The 18,179-nt window shown below is 43.7% G+C and overlaps 1 protein-coding gene across 1 annotated transcript in view; it reads left to right on the forward strand.

The window, feature by feature from the left end:
* The first annotated feature begins 2,762 nt into the window (after positions 1–2,762).
* The window catches only part of Fndc7 (fibronectin type III domain containing 7), a 40,977-nt gene continuing 25,560 nt past the window's right edge, over positions 2,763–18,179 (forward strand). Inside the window, exons 1-5 of the mRNA XM_035451718.1 lie at positions 2,763–3,071; positions 6,126–6,376; positions 6,861–6,879; positions 13,600–13,854; positions 14,905–15,165. Of these exons, the coding sequence (XP_035307609.1) occupies positions 6,314–6,376; positions 6,861–6,879; positions 13,600–13,854; positions 14,905–15,165 (598 nt within the window). The 5' untranslated portion in view covers positions 2,763–3,071; positions 6,126–6,313. The remainder of the gene's footprint in view (positions 3,072–6,125; positions 6,377–6,860; positions 6,880–13,599; positions 13,855–14,904; positions 15,166–18,179) is intronic.

Raw genomic sequence — 18,179 nt, forward strand, 5'->3', positions numbered from 1 at the left:
TCCTTCCTAAATTTGTATAAACTAGCACTATATCCTTCAGTGCTAGCCTGTTACTCGGTCTATTTTTCCTTTTAATGTTAGCAACACTGGGCATATTTTATCACTATAGCTGTTTATTTTGGTCTTCCTCTACTAAAGTTTGTGCTCAATGAGAGCAGGGCTGCCAATCCCTTAGGTTTGTAGCCTGGTATCTAGAATAGTTCTTGGTGTGGAGTAGTTCCTCCACGTGCATTTATTGAACACACAGTTGAAACTAGATTTGTAGTAGTCAGTTCACGGAAGGGTGAGCAGCAGGAACTTGGGATGTGCAGTTAGTCTGGCTTTGCCTTGAGACTGGTCTCATATGGCCCAGGTTGACCTTAAATTCACTATGTAGCCAAAGCTGATCTGGGAGTATAGAGTATACCACCATGCCTGGGTAGACTGATCTTTTTAGATGTCTTTTTAAAAGTGCGTGCGTGTGTGTGTGTGTGTGTGTGTGTGTGTGTGTGTGTGTGTGTGTGTGAACCCCACGGTGTGTGCATGTGGAGGACAGAGGACATCAGTCCTTGGAGGCATCAGTCCTTCTACTATGTAGATTCAGAGATTTAACTCAGGTCCTCAGGCTTGAGGAAAGCCTGTACCCTACTAAGGCATCCTGCTAGCCCCAAAGTGATTTTATTTAGGTATAAGTGACTGTGATAATTAATACTGTCAACTTGACCTGATATAGCATCATGTGGAACACAAACTTTCTGATACCTAAGGGGTTTTCCAAATTCATTTCATTTAGGGTAGACAGGAAGTCCTACCCTAATTGTGCACAGCACTATTCCAGGATGTCTCCACTGTAATAGACTGTACCCTTAAACTGTGAGCCAGAATAAGCGCTTTCTCCCTTAAGTTGCTTTAGTCCATTTTGTTGGTGGTGGTGATGTGTTTGTGTTTAGTCATAGCAACAGGAAAAGTAACTGGTGCAGTGAGTTTTTATTTGAAAGTTATCCTTGAAACATAAACAATGTTTGACATGTGTGCATAACCCACAAACCATCAGTACCTTTCAGATGATGAGCGAACCCTCCATCCTTGAGCTGTCTCCTCTAATTTGTCCTTCCTTCTTCCTACCCTTCCTGTTTCTAGGCAACCATTAATTTGCTTACCATTTTTAAAATAGTTTGCATTTTTAAAAAAAGTTTATGTAAGTGTGTAAAGCCAGCCAGCTACATTCTTCTCCTTTCTTTCTTCTCCTCCAAGTTTCTCTCTCTCTGTGTGTTTCTTTTCCCTGGCTTCCTTCATTCAGTTGTACTTTCTTCTTCTTTTTAAGTAAGGGTACCATGTTGACCCAGCTGGCCTCCAACTAACCATGTAGCTGAGGATAGCCTTGCATTCATACATAATCCTCTTGACTGCACTTGTTTTATTTTATTTATGTTTATTAGTAGTAGTTGGTGTGTGTGTGTGTGTGTGTGTGTGTAGACATTTCAGGTCTCTAGGTTTACACAGCCTTTACCCACTGAACCATCCTACCAGCCTCCTGCCTGCACCTCTTGAGTGCTGGGATTACAGATGTGCACCACAGCAATTGATCTCATCATTTACTTTATTGAATGTGTGTGACTGTTCCCCTGCATCTATGTCTGTGTACCATGTCCATAGCTGTCACCTTTGGAGGCCAGAAGAGAGCGTTGGAGCCCTTGGAACTGGTGTGAACTGCCATGTGAGTGTTGGCTATCTCGCTAGCCCCTTATTCTTTTCTTACTGAAATATTCCATGTATTTGTAATTCATCTTGGCTGGTGAGCATTTTATTTTCTTATAGCTTAAAAATTACTGAAAAAAAAAAAAAAACGACTGGAGAGATGGCTCAGTGGTTAAGAGCACCGGCTGCTCTCCTAAAGAACCTGGGCTTGATTCCCAACATGGCAGCTCAAAATTTTCTGCAACTCCAGTTCCAGGGGATTTGTTGACCTCTTTGGGCCTCTACCATCACTGCACACACATATATACACACATGCAGCCAAAACACCTGCACACACAAAATAAAGGTTAACATAACATTTTAAAGATAAATAAAATGAGAGTATTCTGAATATTTATGTATGTTTTATGTGACGATATGCTCTCCTTTTTCTTGGGTAAACATCTAGGAGTGAAATGCTACAGGTAGTTTATGTTGGCCTCAGATTCATAATCCTCCTGCCTCAGGTTCCTGAGTATTAAGATAACTGGCATGAACCAACACATCCATCTGATACTGGATACTGTTCAACTTTTTTTTTTCCGAGACAGGGTTTCTCTGTGTAGCTTTGGAGCCTATCCTGGCACTTGCTCTGGAGACCAGGCTGGCCTCGAACTCACAGAGATCCGCCTGCCTCTGCCTCCCAAGTGCTGGGATTAAAGGTGTGTGCCACCAACACCCGGCTCTGTTCAACTTTTTAAGCTACAGCCTACTGGATGGTGGTGGCTCACTCATTTAAACTCAGGAGGCAAAGGCAGGTGGATCTCTGTGAGTTCCAGGCCAGCCTGGTCTACAGAGTGAGTTCCAGGACAAGCTCCAAAGCTACAAAGAGAAACCCTGTATCAAACTCCCACCTCAAAAAAAAAAAAAAAAAAAAGAAGAAAAGAAAAAGAAAAAGAAGAAACAGTCAAATTGTTTTCCCTGCCTATCAATGTAAGTGTTGCAATAACTTTTCCTGAGATGAATAAGCACCACAAACATGATTCACCAGGTGGAGTAAATAAACAATTCGGCCCAAGTCTAGCTTGATGAAGCAATGGCTTTAATTGGGGTTGCTTGCAAAAGCATAGGTTAAGGGCTACTTAAAGGAAAACAGGCAATTTATGGCAGCTATGCAACCAAGAGTCTCCACCAAGCAACCGTGAACTCCTCATGTATTCTCAGAGAGAGGCAGAGTCTCATGCCTTGTGAACCCCGCCCTCCCCAAGACAAGGGAACATCACTGGGCTCAGTCTCCTGAGTCTGTCTCTCCAGGCAAGTATTCACAGCTGCTCTGATGGCAAGATGGAGGCAGCCATGTCATGCCTAGAGGACAGAGTACCACTACAACAAGATTGCTGGCTGCGCTACACTAGGTATAGTCTTATTATTAATTTTGCTTTGTGAGTACGTGTTGGTGCTGGAGATCAAACCCAGGGCCTCCAGTCACACCTCTTCTATTGAGCAACCTCCACAGCTTAATCTCTCTAATTTCAGACAGCTAAGAAGTATGCAACTGTACTTCATTGTGCTGATCTGATCAGTAATGATGCCCAGAATTTCCTGGGTGGGCTGGGGCTCTAACCAAGCTAGGCAAATGCTCTAACACTGAGCTATACCACAGCCCTTGTTCCTGTTTCCAGGGTTTCATTATATAGCCCAGGCTGATCTGGAATTCATTGCGTACTTCAGGCCGGCCTTGAATGGGCAATCTCCCTGCCTCTAACTCCTCAATACTAGGATGACAGGAATGTGCAGCTCTTGATTTATGTGAGACATAGTGTTGTTGTGTGGCCCAAACTGGTTTGATTTCATGATCTTCCTGTCTGGAATTACAGGTGTATGTCATTACATACATCACCATTTTTTTATTTAAATTATTTACTTATAATATATACATATATATGATGTTATATGTGGGTATGTGTAGGGAGACACTGTAGCCCCGCCTCCTAGGAGCCCCTACAGGTGTGCCTGGCCATGCCCATGAGGGCGTGGTCAGGGGAGGTCCTGGATCACACCTGAGGGAATTCTTAAGGAGCCGCAGACATGTGGAGAGCCCCTTCTCTCTGGCCTCCCTGGCTTGCTGCCTCTGGGCACGCTCTGGCTTGCGTTTGGCTGGTGTTTATCTGAATAAAGATATCTTAACCTTACGGACTACGATCGTCTTCGTTCTCGTTATAGGTATTCGTTCTCGTTATAGGTATGTGTGATGGTTGGGTTTTTTTTTTTGTCAACTAGGAAACATTAGCTGAGATTTGCCTGTAAGCAAGTCTATGGGATATTTTCTTGATTAATTATTGATGTGGGAGGGCCCAGCCCACTTTGGGCAGAGCCATTGATGGGCAGGTGGTCATGGACAGTATAAGAAAGCAGGTTGAACCAAGTGGTGGTGGCGCAGGTCTTTAATCCCAGTAATAGGGAGGCAGAAGCAGGCAGATCTCTGTGACTTCAAAGCCAGCCTGATCTACTGAGTGAGTTCAAAGCTAGCCTGGTCTACAGAGTGAGTTCCATGACACCCAAGGCTACACAGAGAAATCCTGCTCCCCGCCCCAAAAAAAAAGCACTCAGGAGGCAGAGGCAGAAGCAGGTGTTTCTCTGTGAGTTCCAAGTCAGTCTGATCTACAAAGTGAGTTCTGCGACATCCAGGACTGTTACACAGAGAAACCCTGTCTCAAAACCCCACCTCCCCAAAAGAAATCAAACTGGACCCTATGCTTACCATACCCTATGTGTGGAGATCAGAAAGCAACTGTGGAGTTGGTTTTCTTCTTTCACCCTTACATGGGTTCTAGAGATCACACTCTGGCTATCTGCCTAGCAGCAAGCACTTCCAACTGCTGAGCCATCTCACCAGCCCTCAGGTGTCCCCTTACTAGCTTTTGAGAATAATACACACACACACACACACACACACACACGTTTTTTAAAAAGAAAATCATTGCCTAACTCAAGATAATAAATATTGTCTTCTACACATTTTCTCATTTCTGAGAAATTTTTTGGTTTTGAGTCTACTTTTATCAATAGATTAATAATTTGGGGAGAACTTAGTCAGTCCTACTATGTTTCCCAGGCTAGTCTCAAACTCATGGTCTCAATAGATTCTTCTGCCTTCTGATTAGCTGAAGCTAAAAATGTATGCCCCCATATCTGGTTTGAGTCCATTTATTTATGTGTCGAGTGGGAATCCATATTCACTAGACTCAGTACAGGTTAAATAAGGTTTTAGTTTTTTTAAAGATTTCATTTATTATGTATACAACATACTGCTTCCATGTATATCTGCACACCAGAAGAGGGCACCAGATCTCATAACGGATGGTTGTGAGCCACCATGTGGTTGCTGGGAATTGAACTCAGGACTTCTGGAAGAGCAGTCAGTGCTCTTAATCTCTGAGCCATCTCTCCAGCGCCAGGTTAAATAAGGTTTATTCGGAGTGATTACACTTAAACAAGAGGCTGCTATAAGTCCCAGCTCCAAGAATCCTCCCAAGCTGTTTGTTTCCCAGGATCAGCCAGCAACTAGAGAGAGCGCCAGCCTAAATCCCCACCTCACCTAAGCACCTGTGACCACGCCCAAACGGGCGTGGTCAGCGCCACAAGTGCGTAGTTAGATATCTCACTACACTTAGGCATTTTAAGTCTTCAAATTTTTATTTTTAATTTATATTGTGTTCATGGATGCTTTGCCTGCATGTGTGTCTGTGTTCCACGTGTGTGCCTGGTGTCCACAGAAGCCAGAAGAGGGCATAAAATGTCCTAAAACTGGAGATATGGATGGTTATGAGCAGCTATGTGGGTGCTGAGAATTGGATCCGGGTCCTTTGCAAGAACAGCCAGTGCTCTAAACTGCTGACCCATCTCTCCAGACCCAAGTCGTGTGTGTGTGTGTGTGTGTGTGTGTGTGTGTGTGTGTGTGTGTGTGTGTGTGTGTGTGCGCGCGCGCGCGCGCGCGCGCGCTTAAGACATGTAGTCCAGGCTGGCCTCACCATGTCATTGAGGACATCAAAATGTCCTTCCATAGCATGTGGAGCTATGAGAACATGAGCCCAAACAAACATTCTCTCTCTTAAATTGTTTCTGACAGGTCTTTGACCACAATGGCAAAAAGCTGAGTAAAACATGCAAAATCTAAAACTAAAGGCAAAAAATAAGACAGGAATCCCTGAGTTTAAAATTGCTCTGCCATATCAATAGTTTTCTCTACAGCTTTGTAAATTTCTTTTTTTGAGGGGGGCAGGGTTCTGACTGTTCAGGAACTCACAATGTAGACCAGGCTGGCCTCTGCCTTCAACAGTGCTGCGATTAAACGCCCAGCATAAAATTTATTAGAAGGGAGAGCATTGTACTAGCTCCTTGAAACCAAGGTTCCGGGAACATCTTTGGCCCGCCTGGCACGGCTTTCTCTGACTCTTTTTTTTTTTCAGTCTTTGCAATATCTGTTCCTGCCAGTCCCCAGTGTCCCTCACTACAGGTAAGCGCTGCACCAGAGGAAAGGTGACTTCAGAGTTTGTTCCCTGTGTTGCTGTCCCACACTCTGCGACCTTCAGTGCTGTCCTTCTGGGAGCCAAGAAAGACCCAGATCACCATCTATGTGAGTGCTGCAGCTAACAGAATGGCTGGAAGACCCGAGAAGGTTTTGTTTCTGATAGGATTCACTCTCCTCTGTCTGAAAACGGTGAGTCTGCCTTTTCAACTCCTACAACTAGTTTTGGGGAAAAATGTACCCATGTATTGTCTTTCTCTCTCTATGAAGGGCTGAGAAGTAGGGAGATGTAAATAGAAATACCTTAAAATCATATGAAGACGGTACGTTTTTGTGTTTGAGATGTAATGTGATGTACTAAAGAAAGAAGACAAGATTATCATTGTGTTTAAAGAACAAAGACTCCTGAAAAAAAAAATGCGTCAACAGCTTCTGACTTAGGCCAATAAGCAGATTCAAGGGAAAAATGAATAGTAACACAGTCTAGTAGTACCCAGACTGAGTCATTTTCAGCGTTGCTTTAGGGTAGATTTGAGTGCTGGGAAAGGAGACAGCACTCACCTGAATGGGAAAGTTACTGTGACAGTAATGTTGTGATTACTGTGTCCTGTGTTCCTTTCATTCCCCAAATGCCGTTTTTCCTCATTCTTCTAACTTTCTAAATTTTCCTTTTCAGGTTATTTCATCCACAACAGGTAATGATTTCTGACATGTATTTGATTTTAATTTCCACTGCTGATTGGTCTAGTCTCATCTAAAAAGACTATCCTGAGAGGGCGGGTAGCAACATTTTTCTGAGCGTGCATAGTGGGTGCTAACTCCGTGTAAAAAAAATACCGGAGAGACCATAATTAGTAAAATAAATCCACTGGGTCATATTTACAAAATTAGTCCTTCGAAGGTGTTACTAGTGAGAACTATAATATAGCACCGCATTTTCCACCCAGTTAGCTGTGGACAAACTACCACAGGGATCATCAACCCACTCAAAAATTAAAATTTGCACCACAACAGTCTACTTATATAGCTTTCCTACTTGTCTTTTGGGACATTAGAAGAAAACAAAAAGAATCAGAAATGCTGTATTAAATTACACTTTCAAAATCCTCTACCAAGTAAAAACAAAGAAAAAAAAAAAAACTGTTTCAGGTGTGGTGGTATACACCTATAATCCCAGAACTTTGAGGGTGGACGCAGGAAGGTCACATGTTTAAGGTTATCTTTGGCTACATAGTAATTTTGGGGCAAGCTTGGGAGGAGGAGATCCTGTTTCAAAAAAGCAAAAAACCAAATCAGAGAGAGAGGGGGGGAGAGGGAGAAAGAGAGAGAGAGAGAGAGGAAAGAGAGAGAGCTTTGTACATCTAGCCTATGCTGAGGTCAACACAGTAATACAAGGATTCAGAACTGTAAAAAGGTCTCCCTATTTAAAAAAGATTTCAATCATCATTTTTTTTTCTGAATAAATGACCGGAGGCCACAGTAATTTTTCTAGAAAAATTTCCTGCCTCATACATCTAGAAATCTAAGTGGACAGGATAGCAATTTATGTTGAACAGGCTTTAGATTATCTGCAAAAACCATATACAATCGACTCTCTTAGAGCTAAACTCTCAGAGTGATTCAATACACACTGGAACAACTTTTATTGTTTTGCTAACATCATAAAAAATGAAGTAGAATTAAGAATTTTTACATTAAACATATGGCTGCATTTTAATATTTCATTAAACCCATACATATACAGTTGTGGTTTTTGTTTTGTTTTTGTTTTTGTTTTTTTGTTGTCTCCAGACAGGATTTCTCTGTGTAGTTTTGACTGTCCTGGAACTCAGGCTGGCCTGGAATTCAGAAATCTGGGCGCTTCTGTCTCCCTAGTGCTGGGAGACAGATCCAGCTATGGAGTTGGCTTTTAAAAATCATTTCTTATTTTATTCTTACTCATTATTCTCTAAAACACTTTTAAAATTTGTCTATGTGCATGGGTGTGTTGTCTGCATGTATGTCCATGTGTTACACGAATACATGGTGCCTGGAGAGGCCAGAAGAGGATGTTGGATCCCCTGGGCTGGAGTTACAGATGGTTGTGATGCACAGTGTGTGTGCCTGGGATTGAACCTGAGCCTTCTGACAAAGCAGCCAGTGCTCTTAACTGCTGAGCCAGCTCTCCAGACCATCGGTGTTATATTACTCTTGAGAGAACTTCATGATTGTCCAGGAAGTTATGAGAAAGACTGTTTAATCACATTCCTAATGATTTTAAATTTTTTTTACTATTTGTTTTATTTATTCCACTTAATATGAGTCCCTGTGTTGACCAGCCTGGCTTTGATTTCCCAGGCTTAAGCAATTCTGCCCCAGTAACCTGAGAAGCCAGCACTGCATGCACACACTAATCTGCTTGGTTTATAAGTGATTAAAAAGTAAATAGCTGCCCCTTGTATAGCAAACTTCACTGTGTCCTACAAAGTCCCAGTAAACCCAGGACCCATTGAGACCTTCTCTTTTCCTCCCAACGTGATCCACCCCATTGGACAGAAAACAAGAGGGCCAGATTTCGATGCCAGTAATGCTGTTAATTGATTCATCTTGGTTTTTCAATAGATGGACGGTGTCTGGTTTGTACTGTGTAGAAGGCTTCATCTTGCGTGTGTGTATTTGATTTTCTTTGGGCTTTGGCATTCCTGCTTATCCGTGTCTAGGTTCTGAGGACTTTGAGCTGATTTAGATTCTCTGAGTTGGTCAAACTCACAGATGCTGAGAATCAAAGGGTCTCATTTTGGATGCATCAATGTGTGCACATCCAGGGGATAAAGTCTTCCCTTTCATCAACCCAAGAAGTGACACTTGACACTTCTACTTCTCTGCTCTCTCTCTCTCACACACACTCTCTCTAAGATTGAGAGAGTGGAGAGGATAAGAGTCATAATTTTTGTCATTCTTCCCCTAATTCTAATAATGATAAAAATAAAATTATTAAAGCTGGGCCTAGTGGCACACACCTTTAATCCCAGCACTCAGGAGGCAGAGGCAGGTGGATCTCTGTGAGTTTGAGAGCAGCCTGGTCTTCAAAGTAAGTGCCAGGGCAGCCATGGCTGTTACACAGAGAAACAGTGTCTCAAAAAACGGAAAAAGATGAGAGACAGACAGATAGAGAGAGAGAGAGAGAGAGAGAGAGAGAGAGAGAGAGAGAGAGAGAGAGAGAGACACAAAGCAAAGAAAACAATCAAGACAAAAGCCCCGTGTTAGTATTAAATGATAATATAATTGAATCATCGGTTAGCTTGGGGTGGTAAACTCAGTTGCAAAAGCTTGCTTAGCATGTGTGAGCCCTTTCATTCAATCACTAGCACCAGGGTAGAGAGGAATAAAACTAAGCCTGACAACCAGAATCTCCAGGGCTCTTATTTATAGATGCTACCTGTTCTCAAAAGAGAAACAGTGCGATTAGATGTGTCTGCCTCCTAGAATCAGTTTCATCCCTTTCAGCTGTCCCTTCTCAGGGTTTATCTTCTTCCCAAAGTCCGCATTTATTTTATTTTATGGCAAAGTACCTCGGGCTGGCTTAAAACTCACTATGTAGTCAAGGATGACCTTGAACTTGCAATCTCCTACTTCTACCTCCTAAGTACCAGGTTTATAGGCATCCATTGGATTTATGAGTGCTAGGGATGGAATCAAAACTTTGTGCATGCTAGGCAAGCACTCTACCAACTGAGCCACATCACCGGCCACTCAAGAGTTGCTTTGCTCCTTCTGTTCTTTGAAGGTCTGTTGAAACATGTCACAGCACCAGATCTACCTACCAGTCCATCCCTCCCATGGAAAAAAAATGTTCCTGAAGTCTGGTCCCACCTGGTCTCATTCTGCTACACCAGGACTGGGCACACAGTGGATGCTCACACTTGCTCCTTCATCAGGCTCACGGGCTCTGATAGACTCCAACGCTCCCATTCTGAGCATCTGCCCATGCTATTCCCCAAGAGCACTAGGATTCTGCTTCTTATCTCCTAGAACAACGGTTCACAACCTGCAGGTTTCCACCCTTTTGGGGAGTCTTTCACGGGGGGTTGCCTAAGACCATCAGAAAACAGATGTTTGCATTATGATTCATAACTAGCAAAATTAGTTATAAAGTAGCAACGAAAATAATTTTATGGTTGGGGTCACCACAACATGAAGGAACTGTATTAAAGGGCCGCAGCATTAGGAAGGTTGAGAAGCCTGGGGCTAGAGGTGTCTGTTGATTTGCTTTTGTGGCTGGCACTAGTCAATCTGCTGAGAGCCAACTGTGAATCAGGCATACTCTGTCTCTGTCTGTCTCTCTGTCTCTGTCTCTGTCTCTGTCTCTTTCTGTCTCTCTCCTGCCTGTGTTCACCCCTGACTCCCCAGTGTCTTACTTTCACTGGAACCCTCCCGGTGGCTATACTATATGATTGGCTTTCCCAAAGCCATCCATACTTGTTTACCTTGGTAGACACACACACACACACACACACACACACACACACACACACACACACTCTCTCTCTCTCTCTCTCTCTCTCTCTCTCTCTCTCTCTCAAAGTACCTTTATATGCTTCTATTTAATCTTTACAATAATCATAAATTATAGCTATTTTACACATTTCAAAGTAATTCCTAAAGCGTAGGAATCATGAGTGCCCCAGCTTTCTCAAAGGAGGCAATGTACACTAGGATACCTTAAATGTCTCACATTTATTCATACATAAAAATGCAAAGCAGAGCCAGGCCTGAAAACTGGAGCTCCTGAATCCAAATCCTTTCCATTTTTCCAACCCTGGTTTTCACTCTGTTCATATAGCTTCCTGTGTGACTCCTCCATCGCTTGGTTCTATGGGGACAAATACAGAGTCCTCAGGCAGTACAGCAGCCTATGGGAAAATAGTCTGTGCATGCTGGCCTTTTAGCTCCTCTCCATGAATGTGGCTTCAGGCCTTCTATGTCTGCAGCTGGTCATTTTCCCAGGAAGTCTGTCCATTCCAATGAGCAGGCCTATCTGTCACAGGAGCCGAGATAAACTGTGGGGCAGAGGAAACAGAAGGCGTTGAGAGACACCAGAAGATGAGAAGAAAAGAGGCACAGACCACAGGGAAATGACTTATGGGGGTGGGGTGGGAGGGCTTGCAGATGAGAGATGGGGGTGGGAGGAGGAGGCCCTACAGGGCTTTTTGTTCCTAGAGGCCAGAAGGGACACCCACTCTTCCTGCTGAATCAGCTTCACTGGCAAAAGGCCACCAGGCCCCCGGCTTCCCCCAGCACATATGACCAGCATGATTTTCTTTCTGTGACAAAGAGATACTCCTGGATGATGTTCCAGAAGTATCTGGCCAATGAACAGTGGAGACTTTGTTCACTTTTGCAGCCTGGTTATTTCTGAGTGGCCGCCAATGTGAACTCTCTTGACTGCTGACTGGAACAGAAAGAGAAGGTTGTCTGTATTGTGCACCTAGGTAGGGGTTTGACAAAACAGAAACCTGGAAGAGCTGATGCTGGCAAACCACTTGGCTTTTATTCTGTCTTCTTGCCCTATAGTTTTCCCCTTAATCTTTTTATTTGGTTGGTTGGCTGATTAACTGGTTTTGGATTTCTTTGGTTGTTTTTGAGATAGGGTTACAAATAGGCTGTCCTCTTCCAACCCTGTATACAGTTGAGGACGTCCTAAGTGCTGGGGCTGCAGGCATGCATGCTCTACCTGGCTTTGATTAGTTGCTGTGGTGGTGTGCTTGTTGTTTGTTTGTTTGAGATAGGCTCTATGTAGCCCAGCTGGGTCTCAGACTTCAGATCTTCCTGCCTCAGCCTCCCTAGTGCGTGCATCACCACATCTGGCTTGCCCTTCAGCTATGAATTTGGCATACAGTGACTGTGCTCAACAAAGGGAGTACATTAAAAGGTGGAGAGGCAATCTCAGAACTAAAAACCCAGCATACGTTTATTGAGCTCTTCTGCTTGGATCTCCTACAGAATACAGAACAGTGTGTGTGTGTGTGTGTGTGTGTGTGTGTGTGTGTGTGTGTGTGTGTGTGTGTATGCATGCATGTGTGTGCTTGTGGATTTTCTGAGGTGGTAGATCTGATTCTCACACTGAATGTTCTACCCTGTACCGGAAGCAAAGGGCTCTCCTGAGTGCTCGTGACATAAACATTCCCATGGGGAACTACAGCCAGCCTCAGAAGGGCTTCAGTATCTAAGCCTTACACTGAGGTGTATTTTGGTAGGCAAAGGAAGAACAAAGTTCATTTTCTTGTGTATAAAAGAACCTGAAAATTGTTCTGCTCTGATAGTAACAAGGCAGTGTGGAGCAATTGTAACAAAGCCTTGGGTTCTCCTCCTTCCTCTGTTAGATTAGAGCCCACTTGGGAAATGTGCAGAGTCATGAGAAAGGGACCACAGGCAGTGAGAGAGACGTGGGGGGCCCAGCAGGAAGCAGTGCGCCTCTGTGGGGGCAGGGAGGGACCTCAATGACAAAGTAGCCTTGGAAACTCACAGAACACCAAACCAGAGCAGAACCCTCTGCATTAAAGCCTCTCCATTGTCTCCCTCTTCTCAGAGCTCTTTCCCACAACCTCTTCCCATTAGTACTTAACTCCCTTAAAAGCATAGGAAGCACAAGTGGCCCACAGGAGCTGGGAAGTGACGGCTGTGCTCGGGCTGTCTCTTGGAAAACAGTTGTTCTCCCGGCTTCCCCCACTCTTTATCTGTCTCTACTTTTTAAAAAAATTTGTATTTTTTAAATTTTATTTACTTATTTGTGTGTGTGTGTGTGTGTGTGTGTGTGTGTGTGTGTATGCATGTATGTGGTGTGCCTTGTGTAGTATGCATGTATGTGGTGTGTGTGCATGCCTGTGTGTGTGTGTGTGTGTGTTGTGTGTGTGTGTGTGTGTGGTGTGCACCTGTGTGTTACAATGCCCATGTAGAGGACTTCAGATGTGAAATCTTTCCTTCTAACAGAGATCCCAGGGATCAAACCAAACTCAGGTCATCAGGTTTGCTGGCAAGCTTTCTTGCCTCCTGGCCCAGGCATCAGCCCCTCTCTTCTTTTCTTTCTTTTTTTGTGATACTGGACATTGAGTCCAGGGACTTAATGTATGCTACTCCACCACTGATCCACATCCCAATACCTATTATAATTATGATCATTATTATTTTAAATTTTGAGACAGAGTCTTGCTATGTTGTCCAGACTGGCCTTAATTTCATCCTCCTGCCTCCACCTCTTATGTAGCTGGACCATAGGCTTGCACAACACTCCCAGCTTCCTTCTTTCTCTGGAAAATGAAGTTAAATCTTATGTTCGTGGGAAGACACTCGAATAATGTAGTTTAGGGAGGGACTGAAGAAAGACGTCATCCTTGTAGGACAGCCTGGCTAATGCACAACTTCAAACTATTTTTCAGCACCTGAAATACCAACTATTGATCAGGCATATTCAAAAATCAGCAATAGTATCACAGTAGAGTGGACTACTGTGCCAGGGGCCACAGGTTACTTGCTCACAGCTGAAGATGGGGACACAATCATTGAGACCACGGTGGCCAGTTCCCCAGGCACTGTGACAGGCCTGAAGGCTGCGACCTTGTATCAAATCACCATCAGGTCCATCAGCGCCTCTGGACGAAGCCAGGCATCATCTCCAAAGCAGGCAAAGACAGGTAGATAACTTGGAGGCCCATGCTGTCAAGTGTTTTCTTGTGATTTAGATCAATTTTAACAGCTCTGCAAATGTGTTATGTGGTTTGTGCACACATGAGTTCAACAGTGCAAGGCCCAGAGGCAAAAGCCACCAATTTTTGTTTGTTTGCTTTTGTTATTGCAACTCAGCAATTTGTGAAGAAAGTAACAAACACTCAGATGCCTAGCACTTTGCTTTGAAATTTAAAACCCATTTCTGGACAGTTTCAAAGAGCAAAATTCTTTTAAATCCCTGAAAAAGCGATTTCTGTTTTCACCCACGCCAAATAGGGAATACATAGAACAGATGTTGCATCGCATTGAGCATATAGCAGATACGTTAACAAATAAAAGTTTTGGGATTTGCCACCAGAATCCAATTCACTTCATGAAGTCACACCTGGACATATTTCTGAAAAACCATGTGCAGGGATTGGTGCATATTTCAGTGGTAGAGTGCTGGCCTAACATGTACAAGGCTGAGTTCACTCTCAGCATTGAAAACTAAAAGTAATTTGCCCACTAAAATAGTCTGAACAATCATTTTCCTTATTTGTTTATATGGATGCTTTAACTTCTCACCAACTGCAAGTTGAAAACATTGCCTAGTGTTTTCTAGTGTCTTACTACCTCAGATTTTTTGAGACAGGGAAGCCTAACCAGACCTCAACCTCAAAGTAATTCTCCTGCCTTAGCTTCCTGAGTGCTGGGATTGTAAGTGTGCACCGCCACTCCTGGCTTGAGTTTCCACAAGCATTTCCTACCACAACATTTATTATTAATACATACTTAAGTAGCTTTCCTAAAATCAAACCATAGGAAGAACTCAGGGCCTCCATCATGTCAGACAAGCACTCCACCACCGAGCTATATCCTTAGCTCCAATTAGCAATCACTAGTTGGAACTCTGACATTATACTATGAACACTATGGTTAATCAACCTGCATTCATTTATTCCTCAATAACTTGAATTATACTCTACAGAGTTTTATAACACATATTCACGGTTTCACTTTGCTTTTACTAACAGTGTTGGCTGCACCAGTTTTGGAAGTTGGCTCTCCAAGTCCAGACTCCATCTTTGTAAGATGGGATGCTGTATATATGGCAATCGGCTTCTCTGTGTCTGTTATGCGAGCCAATGGCTTGGGTAGAATTTGGAAAGAGAATACTACAAACACCTCCTTGACCTTCAGCAGCTTAGAAGCTGGGACTCTGTATACTATCAAGGCCTATGCTTGGAATGCCAATGGAATCCCTGGGGATGACTCCACCTGCAACCTGAGAACCAGTAAGGACTCCTCAGCTCAGCCTTGAGCAATCTTAGTTTTGATTAATGAGGGGGCTGGGTATCACAGCCGTGGAGAGCAATGCTAAGTGATGAGTAGGGAGCAGCTGGCAGCAGCTGCTTAAATTTATTATGAAGTTATTTATAGTGCCTTGACTATGCCTCGGCAGCAGCTCAAACGCTCACTTGAGTGGTGGGGGGCACAGCACCTCCCCCTCTGATAGCCAAGCCCACTGCAGCGTGCACATTCCAGATCACAGAAGGAAAGAGCTCTTGTTAGGTTGACTGATCCGTCCTTGTGCCTTCATGGTCTTGTTGGATCAACTAAATCAAGCCCTGCTTTTTCCCCTCCTGTGTTCAAGCCAGCAGTCTAAACAAAAAAGAATTGAGGCAACAGGAATTCAATCCTTCAACAGACATTTAGTGAGTGTGTGCCAATCTGAAGCCAGCATCGATCCAGGGACAGTCACAGAAAGAGTTCCTGCTGCTCCTATGTCTGACATGAGTCTGTGTTTCAGATATAGTTCCCGACACCAGCACGAGGCTGAAGCTGACATGGGGAAGCCCAACACCCCTTCTCTAGTTGTGGACTGCCCAGTGTAATGGGTTCTCTCAGCATTCCATCCCAGGAACATGGGGTGGGGGTGCGCTTAAGCATGAAAACCGGAAGTCCAAATTCAGCTGCTAGAGTGAAACTAAAAGAATCAGAGGGAGCTAGGGAGCAGGCACGCATGTGTGAGTGTGTAAGTAATAAATGCCAGACCTTCACCAACTTAACCAGAGTAGCTATTTTATCTCTTAGGGGAGGACTTTGAAATGGGAGTCTCATTAATGAACCAGGCAGAAATTAAGGGAGAAGAGAGGGTTTGCCTTTATAATAGTCATATAGGGGAAAGGATGGTGAGCAGCCCCAAGGTTATTCACTGTTGACTTGGTAAATCAGGGTATTTGTGCCAAACCAGCCTCCCTGGGCCTTTTAGTGGCTTGCCTGCCCAGACCCTTCTCTCCCTTTTCCTCTCCTCCTTCTCTCCTTCCCCACTTCCCTTCTCCTTCCTCCCCCTCATCTTCCTGCAAACATTTAGCTGTTGGGAGTACAGATGAAAGGAAGCAAAGAACTGCATCCAAGGAACTGACCCTGTCCAAAGATGCATAACTTGGACATTAGAGTCATTCATAACAGAGAACTTTGCTAGAATGTACACCGGCACAGTGTGCATAGGAAGTAGCATCTACACCCAGTCAGGGGAACAAGAGAGCCACTTGGTTTCTTTTTGAATAATATTTTTATTAGTTTTTGAGAATTTTGTTTTTTTCAAGACAGGGTTTCTCTGTATAACAGTCTTGGAATTTGCTTTGTAGACCAGGCTGGCCTCACAGAGACCCGCTTGCCTCTACCTCCGGAGTGCTGGGATTAAAGGTGTGGACCACCACTGCTCAGTTTGAGAATTTTATAATATACTTTGATATTCACCCCTACTGCTCCCATAACTCCTCCCAGACCCACCTCATCCCTCACCCCCAATTTCATGTCCTTTTTTTTTAAAAAAAAATGCATATAGGTATTTTGCCTGCATGTATGTCTGTATATCATGTGCATTCCTGTTGCCTAAGACTATAAGAGATTAGCAGCTCTCAAGGCTCCAAGTTTCTTAGGTTTTGACCTTGGTCTGTAGCTTGCCTTCTGTCCTCTGGGCTTGGGCTGACCCACTGTTGATGATCTGTGGCTGCCTTTCTGTCCTGAATCTTGGGCATAAGTCTGATTCCCTATTTTCTCCTCTGTTGGGATGCTGTCTGACCTGGTGTCCTCTCTGACCACATCCAGAGCAACCTCTAGAAGGCTCTGTGCCTTTCTTCCTTATTCCTTGCTTTCTCTGGAGGCATAACATTTTTAACTGAAGTTCCTGCAAGGCAGCCACCATCGCTAATCCCTGAGTGTAAGCCAGTCCGATATCTAAACAAATTTTAATGAACTTGTCTATGTCAGCCTTCTTCCTGTGAGGCCTTGGCCTGGCCTGGCATACTGTACTAGCATTCTCATAAGCTAGCTGTTTCACAATCAAAGGTTCAACACCTGTGTCCCTAACTTTTTTTTTTTTTGATAATGTCTGCATTGGCCTAGAGACAAATTCTGAAATAACTCCCTAGGTCCCTGCCTGCTCTCTATTAAAAATAATCTCCCCTGACCAGCAGGCCTTGGCTATCTGTTCCCAAATTCCTAGGGGTAAGTCTTCTACAGCAATATTCTCTATAAGCGTCTGGGTGAAAACCACTGTCCATCTATAATGAACATAAGCCATCCTTAGTTCCTTAAGCTGCTTAAATGGTATCAGTTTCTGCATCTTGCTTATGTTTCTCTGAGTATCTCTATGTTCCTATATAGGAAATGTCTGAAATCCTTGAGCATCTCTTTCTATCTGCCACTTGTCTAAGCTTGCATTGGAGACATCTGGCTGCCCGCCGTGACTGGAAGGGTGTCTGTACCTTAGGCTGACCCATGCTTGTTGCTTTCACAGACAAAGGAACATTTCTCTGATCTGAGAAAACCTGCAAATTTCTTACCTCCTGTGAGAGCAATTCCACTAAATCTTTCAAACCTCTTAGCTCCTGCTGAATTTTCCCACTGGGTTTTTGCCTCTCTGTATTCCCAGTTTAAAATGAAGGAGGTGAAGACTCTCCATCTTGATACTTAGCAACTCTCTCTTTATACTCATGCCAATCACTCTGCCCTGTGTATTCTTTTTCATCTTGCTGCTCCTCAGAAGGTCTCTGGTCTCTATTACATTGCTAACCAGTGCAGGGGCAGATATTTCCTGCTGTCCCTGCACATATGCACGGTTGCACCTTTGTTTCCCCAAGCCCTGGGGCAGCTCTGATACAGCTGTGGTAGTGGCTTCTGCAAGACGGAAGGATCCTTTCAATCTTTTTTTATTTTTAAAGATTTTATTTATTTATTATGTATACAGCATTCTGCTTCCATGTATATCTGCACACCAGAAGAGAGCACCAGATCTCATAAC

The sequence above is a fragment of the Cricetulus griseus genome (genome assembly GCF_003668045.3).
Source record: "Cricetulus griseus strain 17A/GY chromosome 1 unlocalized genomic scaffold, alternate assembly CriGri-PICRH-1.0 chr1_0, whole genome shotgun sequence".
Taxonomy (NCBI): Eukaryota; Metazoa; Chordata; class Mammalia; order Rodentia; family Cricetidae; genus Cricetulus; species Cricetulus griseus.